The sequence below is a fragment of the Chrysochloris asiatica genome, unplaced genomic scaffold (assembly GCF_000296735.1).
Source record: "Chrysochloris asiatica unplaced genomic scaffold, ChrAsi1.0 scaffold00252, whole genome shotgun sequence".
Lineage (NCBI taxonomy): Eukaryota > Metazoa > Chordata > Mammalia > Afrosoricida > Chrysochloridae > Chrysochloris > Chrysochloris asiatica.
This window is the reverse complement of record NW_006408770.1, coordinates 4,067,604-4,079,912: the sequence shown is the minus strand read 5'-3', so window position 1 is coordinate 4,079,912 and position 12,309 is coordinate 4,067,604. Positions and strand designations below refer to the sequence as shown.

At 39.1% G+C, this 12,309-nt stretch overlaps 1 protein-coding gene across 2 annotated transcripts in view; it reads right to left on the bottom strand.

The window, feature by feature from the left end:
* The window catches only part of ATP7A (ATPase, Cu++ transporting, alpha polypeptide), a 266,921-nt gene that overhangs the window by 167,457 nt on the left and 87,155 nt on the right, over positions 1–12,309 (bottom strand). For both annotated transcript variants that reach the window (XM_006873741.1, XM_006873742.1), the window contains exon 2: positions 1,548–2,037. In XM_006873741.1, coding sequence (XP_006873803.1) covers positions 1,548–2,037 — 490 coding nt within the window. The remainder of the gene's footprint in view (positions 1–1,547; positions 2,038–12,309) is intronic.

Here is a 12,309-nt window from a genome sequence, read left to right as displayed (position 1 = left end):
ACTCCCGTAAAGATTTACACCCTCGGAAACCCTGTACAGGGTCGCTATGGGTCAAAACCGACTCAACGGCACTTAACAACAACAACAACAACCCAGTATAGGGTTTCCAATAGCAGCTGTTGAGCTGGAACCACAGTTCCTGCAATTCTAAAGGCTTTGCGGTCTGGCGGTTTAAACCACAGTAGGGGTGCTTTGTTACTGGTGTTAAGCTGCTACTCAGCTTGGGCTGGCCCAAACCTTGATGTTTTGATGGGCGAGCCTGAGGCTAGGAGGCTGGGCAGAGGGCTGGCCTAGGCCAAAGAAGTGGGGGATGGGCTTAGTGCTTGTAGGCAGATGGGGTCTGTTTTTGATGACATCTAAAATGCCTCTCTTTGTCTCCCTGTGCCTTGAGCCCCTCAATTTGCCCTATATACACGCCAGTAATGCCTAATGTGGCAATGAGGACCCCCCTGGGATGGACTATGTTGGTTCCTGTGGCCCCACTAGTTCTGAGAGTGTCAGCCCTTTGAATGGGTCTGCTCAGGCCTTGCTAATTTCTGCAGTGGGGGGGGCCATCCCCAGGTAGGAGCCCGGAGCAGGCGGGTGGAAGTTAAAAATGCTCGTAACTCCTCAATAGTTTATCCTTCAAAAAAACAAGTTCATAAAGTTGCAGCCTAATGTTTTATGTTTGCCCAAAAGCTGTCTGTCTACCAGGCGGGGGCCCCAATTTGTGATACCGCCCCCTACTTTCTCCCAAGCCCGCGTACCTGTCCTGCCTGGTCAGGGAAGCACCGACCTCCCTCAAAGGTAGACGTTTTATAGCAAGGAAGGGAGTGATTAACTCTCCAGTCTAGGAGCGGAGGTCTCTAGGACCTTCCAAGGAGAAGAGCCGAGAGCGGGACCCTACCCAGATTAGCAGCGAGGCCCGAGATAGAGGCAGAGACAATGCCGTGGAGTTAGGAAGCGGCTGGGGACTTTGGATCCAGAGAGGGAGAGGGACTGTGTGCTGAAGACTGGGTGGAGGGGGAGTGTAGGAGACGGGTTTGTAGGGTATACCCTTTGGTCGGTTGATGATGCATGGAGAAGATTGGAACCATGGCAATGAAACGATATACGATAGAATGAATATAAAACTAAAGTTCTCTCATGTAAACTATCATATAATTCACAATAAAATATTTAAAAAAAAAAAAGATAATGGAATTTTTCCACTAATTTTTGAAGTCCCCTCCTATGATGCTTAAAGCTATGGTCTCCAAGTTTAATGCATGCTTGAGCAGAGATATATTAGAGGCAAAGAGGATCCCAGGCATGCTTCATTAAGAAACTTGAATTCTATGAATCATACATAATTCCAGCAACCTTTTCTGATAAACCTGAGTTTGACATTCACATGACATTTAATTATAATCATTAACTTTACTATATCTCAAACTTCAATGAAGCAGTAAGTTTTCTAGTTCCATGCATCTAAAACTCATGCTTAAGAAAAAATCAAATCATTAACAGGTCAAAACAGAAAACTAAGCCTTACAAAACAAGTAAACCAATAAAACCAGATATATTACCTTTAATTCGCTGAATGCCTTGCAGTTTCCCAATTTTTCCTTCAATGGTGCTAGTGCATGAATGGCAGGTCATCCCTTCCACCTTCATTTTCAGCATGATTTCACCTGCTTGAGTCACACTGTAATCTTCACAAGTTTCTGACTTTTTCGCCATACTTCCAATATCTAAACCGACACCTGGAACCAGTTCTATTATCTGACTGGCATTCACTATAGAAGGGATTATTGTCACCACTGCAGTTCTTTGCTGAGAGGAAATTTTAATGTCTGTCACACCCTTGATCTTGAGCAAAGCAGTTTTGATCTGATCCCATGGTGGAGCAAATGAAGCAGTAACAGTCAAAAACACGGTGTCAGTTAAAACAGGAAGAGGGTTAGGATTGTGGAGAGTAGCATCAAAGCCCATGTCATAAATAGCTTCCTGTAGGGTCTTTGGAGACTGTAGCTTAGAGTCATAAATAATAGTTGCATTTTTTTCTTCCAGTGAAACCTTTTGGAAGGCAATTTTAGAAGTCAGTTTAGTTCAATTCTATGACACAGGTCTTAAAAATATTAATCATCACAGCATATTCAAGAAGGATAAAACAAATAATCCAACCTAATAGATTTTCTCTATTAGTTTTCATCTTTACTGTTCTCTTTAGAAAAGAACCAAAAGATATCATAAGAACGGTAAAGCTATATGTAGGCATATGTGACACTGGTACTGATCAGGTACTTAAAACAGGTTCATGGACAAACACATCCTAGAGTTACACAACAGAGTAAAAACCATCCTTTTGCTCCATCTCCTCTCACAAATTACAACACTTCAAATTCTACTAATTCAAATGGTTATATAGGAAATAGGATCAGATGTAGAAAATAAAAGGTGATAAGAAGTTTAATCTTAAAAGCTCTTCAATAAATATAACTTTATAGTAAGAAAAGGTATAGGCATGCCAGTTTATACACGAAGGCAGTACTCATTAGATTTCTGCAGTATATACTCCTATATCCTTTTGATTCACTGTATTTTGCAGTGGCTCCATAGAATATGCTCTGGACTATGAACTGACAGTTCAAGCCCACCAGCTGCTCCATATGAGACGGATGAGGCTTTCTGCTCCCCGTAAAGATTTACAGCTTTTGAAACCCTACACAGAGAAGCTGAGTTAGAATTGACTTGATGTCACTTAAGAACACAACTCCTATAGCCCCCTAATTAACTGTAGTTGTTGTTAAGTGACATAGAGTTAGTCCCAACCCATAGTGACCCTGTATACGGTTTCCAAGGAGTGGCTGATAAGCTTGAACTGTCAGATCAAACTGACTTTGCAGTCCAGCACACTAACCCACAGCACCACACCAGGATTCCTGTAATCAGGTGTTAATTTTTTTTTTTTCAAAATAAAAATATCTTTATTGGTTTTCCTGACTAGATCATAAAAATAATTATTGTATTCTTAAAGTTCAGTTAGTACATATAATTGAAGTACTGCCATGAATGCATCTTTTGACCTGCATTTTACAAAGTTTTATGATATAGTCATACACACAAAAAATACTTGGCTGGGAGTCAGATAATATGAAGTCCAGAGTCAATTTTCCACTTATTAGCCAACCACACTCATTAGTTCTACCATATGGAAATGGTGTTTTGCGGCTACAGTGAGTCCCCACACAGCCATTTTGAGAGGGACAGAGCAGAAACAAGATCAAGAGAGCACTCCTATCACAGAGGTCTGACCAATTGTCAGGGATAAAGAAGAGACAGCAATTGTGGTCATATAGCCAAGCTACGATTGCACCCTATAAAATCCCACCATCTGGGCAAGAGCCAATACCAGCTGCTATACACCCAAGCAGTGGAGATAGGCAACACTAGCTAAAATTATTCTGAGTTGAGTAATAAGAGAAGTAAAAATGGAAACCCATCAGAAAGCTTAATAATACACCAAACATTCATCTAATTATTGAAAATACATCTAATTACTAAAATGCCCAAAAAAACAACAAAAAAATCTCAGCTCATGTACAGAAACAAGATAGAGTGCCTAGAAGAAATGAGCTGGAGGTAGACTTAGAATCCCCATTTGAAGGAGAGCAAGCTTTAGAACTTCCTCAAAAGGAATGCAAGAAAATTATAATGAGGTGTGTATCCAAATGCTCCACAGAGGGGATGAGAAAAATAAGAAATCAGCAAAGTACTACAGGAACAACCAAATGAGACAGAAACAACATTGGAAACAATTCAAAACATGCAAAAAGAGATCCAAATGATTAATAATAAAATATCAGAATGAACAATATATTGAAAGAGTAAAGGAGAAGAACTGAAGAGATGGAAGCCAGTACCAGCGAGCTTGAAGATAAATCTCTCAATACTGCTTAGATATAAAAGCAAACAGAAAAAAATAATTTTAAAAATCTGAAGAAAATCTAAGATTCATGTGGGACAACATGAAGAAGAATAATCTAAGAGTTATCAGATCTCAGAAGTCAACAGAGGAGACAGCTGAAGAGCTGAAAGATAAGAAGATAAGTATTCAAGAAGCTGAATGAACCCCAGGAAGGATAGAGGCAATATATATATCACCAAGACATATTTTAATCAAGTTCTCCAAAACCAAAGACAAGGAGGAAATCCTGAAAGCAGCTAGGGGAAAGAGACGTGTTACTTAAAAAGGCAAGCAAATAGGATTAAGCTCTGATCTCTCAGCAGAAATCATGAAGGCAATGGGAAGACATACATAAAACCCTGAAAGAAAAAAACCCTGCCAACTAAGATTCGTCTACCCAGAAAAAACTGTAAATCAAATATGATGGTATAATCAAAACATTCCAGTATAAACAAAACCTAAGGGAGAAGACACAATAAAATGCATAAGAAGCCACATGGGTGATGTCATAGCAGAACCAATGGAAATAAAAAAAGGATAATAACAGAAAAATATGAAGAGTTGTACTCCAACAAATTTAAAAATCTTGAGGAGATAGATACATTTTTAGAAAAACACGACCTACCTAAACTTACACAGAGTGAAGTAGAAAACTTGAAAGGCATTATAACAAAAGAATAAATTGATCAGGTCATCCAAACAACTTCCAACCAAAAAATGCTCAGGTCCTTATCGGTTCACTTGTGAGTTTTACCAAATGTTCAGGGAAGAGCTGTCACCAATTCTACTCAAATTATGCTGGAATATATAAAAGGATGGAAAAGTTCCTAATCCACTTTATAAAGCAAGCATAATCCTCATACCAAGACTAGGGAAGGACATCACTAGGAAAGAAATTATAGACCGAAATCCCTCATGAACATAGATACAAAAATTCTCAACAAAATCTAGCCAACAGTATTTAATAACATTATCAAAAAATAATACATCATGAGCAAGTAGGATTCATATCAGGGATGAAAGGATGGCTCAGTATTAGAAAAACAATCAATATAATCCACCATATAAATAAAAAAAGACAAGAACATGAGCATATCAATTGATGCAGAAAAGGCATTTTATAAAATCCAACATCCAGTCCTGACAAAACACTCAACAAAGTAGGACTTGATGGGAAATTCCTCAACATAATTGAGAGCATATATACAATACCAACAGCCAACATCACTCACAATGGAGAGAAACTGAAAGCTTTCCCTTTGTGAACAGGAACCAGTCAAAAATGCCCTCAATCACCACTTCTATTCAATACTGTGTTGGAAGTCTTAGCCAGAGTTATAAAGTAAGATAGGGAAACTAAAGGCATCCAAATTGGTGTAAAAAAAAAAAAAAAAAGAACTATATATAATAAATCCCAAAGATTCAGCAAAACTCTACTAGAACTCATTGGAGGATTCAGCAATATGTCAGGGTACAAGATCAACACACAAAAATCAGTCGGATTCCTGTACACTATTAAAGATAGCACTGAAAAGGAAATTAGGAAAGCAAAACCATTTATGCTAGTCACCCAAAGGATAAAATATTTAGGTATAAATCTAATCAGAAAAAAAAAGACCTATACAAAGAAAACTACAAAACACTACTATAAGAAACCAAAAGAGATTTATAATAATTGAAGAATATACCATGTTCCAGGATAGGAAGACTTAACATTGTAAAAATGTCAATACTAATCAACCCAATCTACAGATATAACACAGGTCCAATCCAGATTCCAGTGGCATCTTTTAAAGAGATGGAAAAACTATTACAAACTTTATATGGAAAGGAAAGTGTCCCCAGATGAGCAAAGCACTGCTTAAGAAGAAGAACAAAGTTGGAAGCCTCTCACTCCCTGATTTCAAAATTTGCTACATGGCTACAGTGGTCAAAAGAGTCTGGCACTGGTACAATGAAAGATACATTGATCAATGGAACACAACTGAGAATCCAGAAATTAATAAATCCACATAGAACCAACTGATCTTTGACAAAGGGCCAAAGTACATTGAAATGGGGAGGATATAGTCTCTTCAACAGATGGGGCTGCTAAAACTGGAAATCAATATGCAAAAGTATGAAACAAGACCTTTATCTCACACCATATGCAAAAACCAACTCAACATAGATTAAAGACCTAAATGTAAATCCCAGAACTATAAAGGTCATCAATAAAAAAATCAAAATATAGGGGCAAATTTGAGGGCAAATACAGGTCATACATAGACTATCAAACATTATGAGAGTTGTACAAACAAAAGAAAACAAAATAGATGATTGGGGCATGCTAAAAATTACAAACTTATGTGCATCAAAAGACTTCACCAAAAGAGTAAAAAGGGAGACCACAGAATAGGAAAAAATCTTTTCTAATGACATATCAGACAAGGGACTAATCTCTAAAATCTATAGGAAACTATAACACCTCTACAAGAAAAAGACAAATAACCCAATTTAAAAGTGGGCAAAGGACATGAACAGACACTTCACCAAGGAAGGCATTCGGGCAGACAACAAACATATGAAGAAATGTTCACGATCATTAGCCACTGCTGTTGTTGTTGTTAAGTGCTGTTGAGTAGATTCCAACCCACAGCAACCCTGTAGAGGGTTTTCAAGGAACAACTAGTGAGCTTGAACCACCAATCTTGCAGTTCAAATGACTCTGCAGTCTGAAGCATTAGCCCACAGCGCTACACCAGGACTCCGTTAGAGAGATGCAAGTTAATACAGCAATGAGATCCCATCTCACACCAGCAATTACAGTGAAGTTCAAAAAAGCAGAGGACAATAAATGCTGGCGAAGATGTGAAGAGACTGACACTTGACCAAGAGCACAGACTCTTCACCAAGGAAGGCATTCGGGCAGACAACAAACATATGAAGAAATGTTCAAGATCATTAGCCATTAGAGAAATGCAAATCAATACAGCAATGAGATATAATCTCACACCAGCAATAAGAGCGAAGTTCAAAAAAGCAGAGGACAATAAACGCTGGTGAAGATGTGGAGAGACTGGGACCCTCCTACATTGCTGGTGGGAACATAAAATGGTTCAACCACTCTGGGATATGGTATAGCATTTCCTCGGAAAGTTGGAAATAGAAATACCTTATGATCCATCAATTCCTCTACTTGGTATATATCCACAAGAAATATGAGCCAGAACATGAGTAGATATATACACACCAAATGTTTATCACAGCACTTTTCACAATAGCAAAAAGATGGAGATGGCCTAAACGCCCATCATTGGAAGACTGGATTAATTTTGGTACATACATACAATGAAATATTTTGCTATCTTGAGGAATAACAAAAAAGCTCCAAAAAACCGCATAACATGGATGAACCTTGAGGATATTATGCTGAGTGAAATTAGCCAGTCACAAAAGGACAAATATTACAGAAGGCTATTATTGTAAAAGTCTAAGCAAAGATATCCATACTAAAAGAAAATGAATTATTTGTTGGTTACCAGGGGTGGGAGGGAGGAGATGGTAGAGCATAGGTTAGGGGATAGTCACATTATAGGTCGGATGTTGGGGAGGGCAACATACAAAGATGGGGAGGGCAATACATATGAAGGGGGAGGGGAGGGGATGAACAAGAAACATAGGGTACACTTAGGTTTGCATGGGCTAAATGGGACAGAGGTAAATAGTAATATACACTCAACCTTGGAACAGGGATGGAGACATAGTCTGAATGGGTAAAAGAGGGGAAATAATGTTAAGATGCTTCACTGTCTTATGGATATTGGTTTCTCTTTCTTACTATTGTAAAATAGACACTTGAGTGGGATAGAAAGGAATATCGGGAAACATGATTACAGAAAGCCTGTAAGCCCGTCTTCAGCCAATAACGGATTGGAATACCTAAAAGAGGTTCTACAACTTGCCCAATGAAATATCCTTCTTATGGAGCCTTTGTAGTGTATAGGACCTTAGGTGGAATCCTGAACCTTCTGAGGCGGGACATTCCCATTTGAAAGGACATGCAGACCAGCCCGGAGCAGCTAGAGCAACAGAAGATACTTCTTAAAAGAAAGACCAAAATGAAAAAACAAAAACGACAATCTGTTTGGCTACTACAAGAACAAGCAAGCTGCTCACTAGGGAGCCATCAAGACAAGCAATCAAGTTCCTTCGAGACAAACACCCCTCCAAGACTAAAACTCAAAGGGAACACACGAACAGGCATGTAAGTAGATAACCACGTTGGTCTACTTGTGAGTGGAAGTGAGGGAAAGGCAGTAATAAAGACATGGGCTGAGTTCAACCGTGTTCCATAGATTCCTGTCAATCTTGAGATGAGAGAGAGAAGAGGAAGGGCTGGTTGGTCTGAAGTGTAGTGAGACTTGGGGACTCCTGAGCCCATGAACAAGGACCTAAGCATGGAAGGCTAGAGCTGAGAGTGAAGCATCCAGCTCATATGAAGTGGGGGGAGATGCATAAGAACGTCCAAACTTGCAGACAGTACCCATTTGACCTAGCTTCAAAGGCTTGATCAAAACGCTACTAGAAGAAAATCAAGAAATTTGTTAAAGGAAGCAAGTGTAAATTGCTACAATTAGATAAACTTGACCTATACTTATGGATGTAATCGCTCAAAATACCAACTGAGATGGAAGGAGTCTTCACAGCAAGGATCAAGCCTATCCTTACTGTGAAGCCTATCCTTGCTAGGGACGGGCAACTTTGACATTGGCTACCTGAAATGGGAAGGGGGGCGGTATATAAAGGTATAAAGTGGTTGGCTTACCAGTTTTCAAGGAGTTTCGTTTCAGAGCAAGCAGGGGAAGGTAGACTCCCCACTGAATAGTTTTCATCTTGTCTAGATAGGTATAGTGAAAGGAGATGGGGATAGGATTTCTTTGATTCAATAATGAGTAATTGTTATCATGACTAATTGTGACTGTCATAATTGTAAAGACAGAAGTTGTGTAACCGAAAGGGAGTAGTTAATCTTACATTCCAGGAACAGAGGACCCTACGACAATCAAGAGAGAAGCGCATCAGCAGAACATGGGACCATAACTAGAGAAGCAGTGACACCAGAGATGGAGGCAGATGGGATGGCATGGAGAGATAGAGTAGCAGAGGACTCTAGACTCATGGAAAGAGAAAGGCTGTTTGCTGGCAGCCAGGAGGCTGGCTTACAGAATGTGCCCTTTGGTTGTTTAAACGATTATATATTCCTGCATGTTTTTGTGTACATCAAAAAAAGAAAAAAAGAGGGACTAGAAACAAATACTGTTAAATGATGATGCATGGAGGGGATTGCAATCATTGCAGTGTAACAAAATACAATAGTTTGAGTGCAAAATTGATGTTCTCCCATGTAAACTGTCACTCAATTCACAATAAAAGCTTTAAAAAAAAAAAAAAAAAACTCTTGGTTGATGTTACACATAAGAGAAGCACATATTAGTGATAGACACAGACTTTCTAAAATTTCAATCTCTCTTAAACTGTCACTGATATAGCAAACTGTTCACCATTCATTTATTTGGGTGGAGGAAGTTCACATGTCAACTGAAAAATAGTTTAAAAGGGTCATACTCATTCAGCTGGATTATGTGGTTAAACCTTCCTCAAGATGGAGGAATTTGGAGTTACAGTTATTCTTGTACCCTCTTCCACCTCCATCAATGTTCCCCCCTGGTTGCCCAGACAAAAGGAAGTTCTGAGTAGAATGCTTGCCATGGCAATGAGGTCCTGATAGTCTGAGGCAATTCAGCAATGGTCTTAGGAGCTTCAGAGCATCCAGTGATAGCCGAGTTGCTCTGGGTGATGCTGATCCTAAAGGCCCTGTTCCAGGCAGGGGCAGCACTGCCCAGGGGGAACTATGGGATACCAGATTGTGATCCCCAAAGAATGCTTTGGGATATCATAGCTCTTCTAGCAGGAGTTTACACATTTATACACTTTTATTATAATGAAAAGAGATACAAAGAACTGGCTACAAGGATCTCTACTAGGAGGAATGAACATCCAGTTGCTGAGAAGTTTTGCTGCCTTGAAAGAGAAGCTGGAGATCTAAACTCATCTATCCTAGAAGCCAAACTGGATAACAAATTATCAGAAAGAGTCGATGTGGAGATATTGAATAAAGTACAGGAAAGCTCTGAGTCTCTCCTTGGGTTTGACACAGGCAGTTAGGGAAAAGTTAGAGGAAAAGTGAAATCGGAAAGTTTACAAGCTAAACTGATGGCTAATATTACAAGTACGATTCAGTATTTAGAAGACAAATCAAAGCAAACACAAAACCAAGAAGTCACAAGCAAAGCAGAGCTGAGAACCTGTCAGAAGAATGCACAGCATCTGCAGGGAGCCCTCACAGAGGCCCTGGAGCAGAACTCCAGTCTTCAGAAGAGCATATACCTGCTCTCAGAAAGAACTATAGATATGGAAAGAAAGAGTGGGAAGACTTGTTAAACAGCAAAATATCTTAGAAATCTCAAAACTGCCTGTGGGGCAAGTTCTTAACAGTGAAGACACTCAGATCAAAGCCCCAGATAGGCATGTTCAAAAGGTAAGCGTCTAGTCTGCTGTTCTTGGACAAAACAATATGGTTGGCAGGAATGTGGAACTGGAAACAACAGACAAGGGACCCGGATCTAGTAGAATGCTGAGAGATGAAGCTGCTTATGCACAAACTCTCAGAGTACAAAGAAAAATGTACCAGAAATTGACAGAAGAAGCTAAAAGCATAATTACATTTAAAAATTACATCAAGTTTCAACTAAATCTGAACAAACCAATGTCTAGCTTTTTGGTCTTCATAGCCCCAAAATGATTAAATCATTTTTCATTTGCTTGTCATTTGTTGTTTTGCTCACTACTCAGTCTCCAGTGCTTTGAACAATTCTGTTAAATGTCATTGAGTCAGTCTGACTCATAGCAACCCTATATAGAGTTTCTGAGGAGTGGCTGGTGGATTTGAGTCACTGACCTTGCAGTTAGGAGGCCAGCACTTATCCTACAGTACCACACCAGCACTCCCATTGATACATTTGTTGTTACATGTCGAGGAGTTGGTTTCAACTCATAGCGACCCTATACAGGATTTCTGAGTCTTTAAATCTTTTGCAGGAGCAGAAAGCCTCATTTTTTTCCCCTTGGAGCAGCTAACTTTGTGTTTTGCAGTCCAATACCTATCCTTTAGAGCCACCTCACATTGACACATAGTAGGCATTTAATATTTCAGTGAATTAAAAATTGATGATCCAATTTAAATGTCACTTTTCACACCTATAGATATTACCTGAATATTCTCTCTAAATTTTTGTCCCCCTTCTGTTCATTTTCTTTGCAAATTATAATTATTTATTTCCATACTTACTGCTTGCTTGTTTCTTCCACTAGACTATTGGCTCTATGATTATTTATTTTATCTCTGTGTAGCTAATGCCTATTTGCACTTAAGATGCATTTAATAAATATTTGCTGAATAAATAGAAGAAAGGAACTGGAAAGGCAATCCATTTGCAATCCAAGGCATCTGTCTGTCTGTGTCGCCCTCTCTCCCTCTCCCACCCCTACCTGCATGGCTTCTCCTTCTAGTGGTTGTTGTTGTTAAGTGCCATCGAGTGGGTTCTGACCCATAGCAACCCTGTACAGGGTTTCTGAGGAGCAGCTAGTGATCTTAAACCACCAACCTTGAAGTTCAAATGGCTTTGCAGTCTGCCGCATTAACCCACAATGCCACACCAGGATCCCTTCTAGTGGTAGTGCTGTTTTTTTTCCTACGAATTCTCTCCATGCTATCCAGATTGTAAAGCGAGTCAGTTTAATTGGTCTAACCCAGAACTGTCATCTCTGTACCAGGCCACTGTATAGTGTCAGCCTTAGACCAGTCCAATTGATTCCATTCAAACACAGAAAACAGCTGCTTTCCTGAATAGCAAGTAGTTCCAGTAAGACAGGAAGATTTGTGAAGTCGGCTTTGCTATAGCTGTTGAAAATTCATCTTCAAATCTTGTTAGGAGAACGTGGACATTTTTAGTGTGTTGAATAAAATAGTTTCTCATTGTCAGTTAGCCTGTATCCCACTTCATTCAAAGAAAGTCATTTTGGAGCTGGGACTTTGATACAGAGATTGGTGTTAGTTCTGTACTTTTTTTTTTGGAAGAGCTACATGTTCAATATTTGAATATATATATATATATATATAACCCTTCTGTTATTTTTTTTAAGGTTTTTACTGTGGATTGAGTGAAAGTTTACAGAGCATATCATCAGTTTTACATTCAACAAATCATATACCTTGTTTCATTACATTGATTATAATCCCCTCCATGTACTATCAGTTAAAAGTATTTCTCTCTATCCAC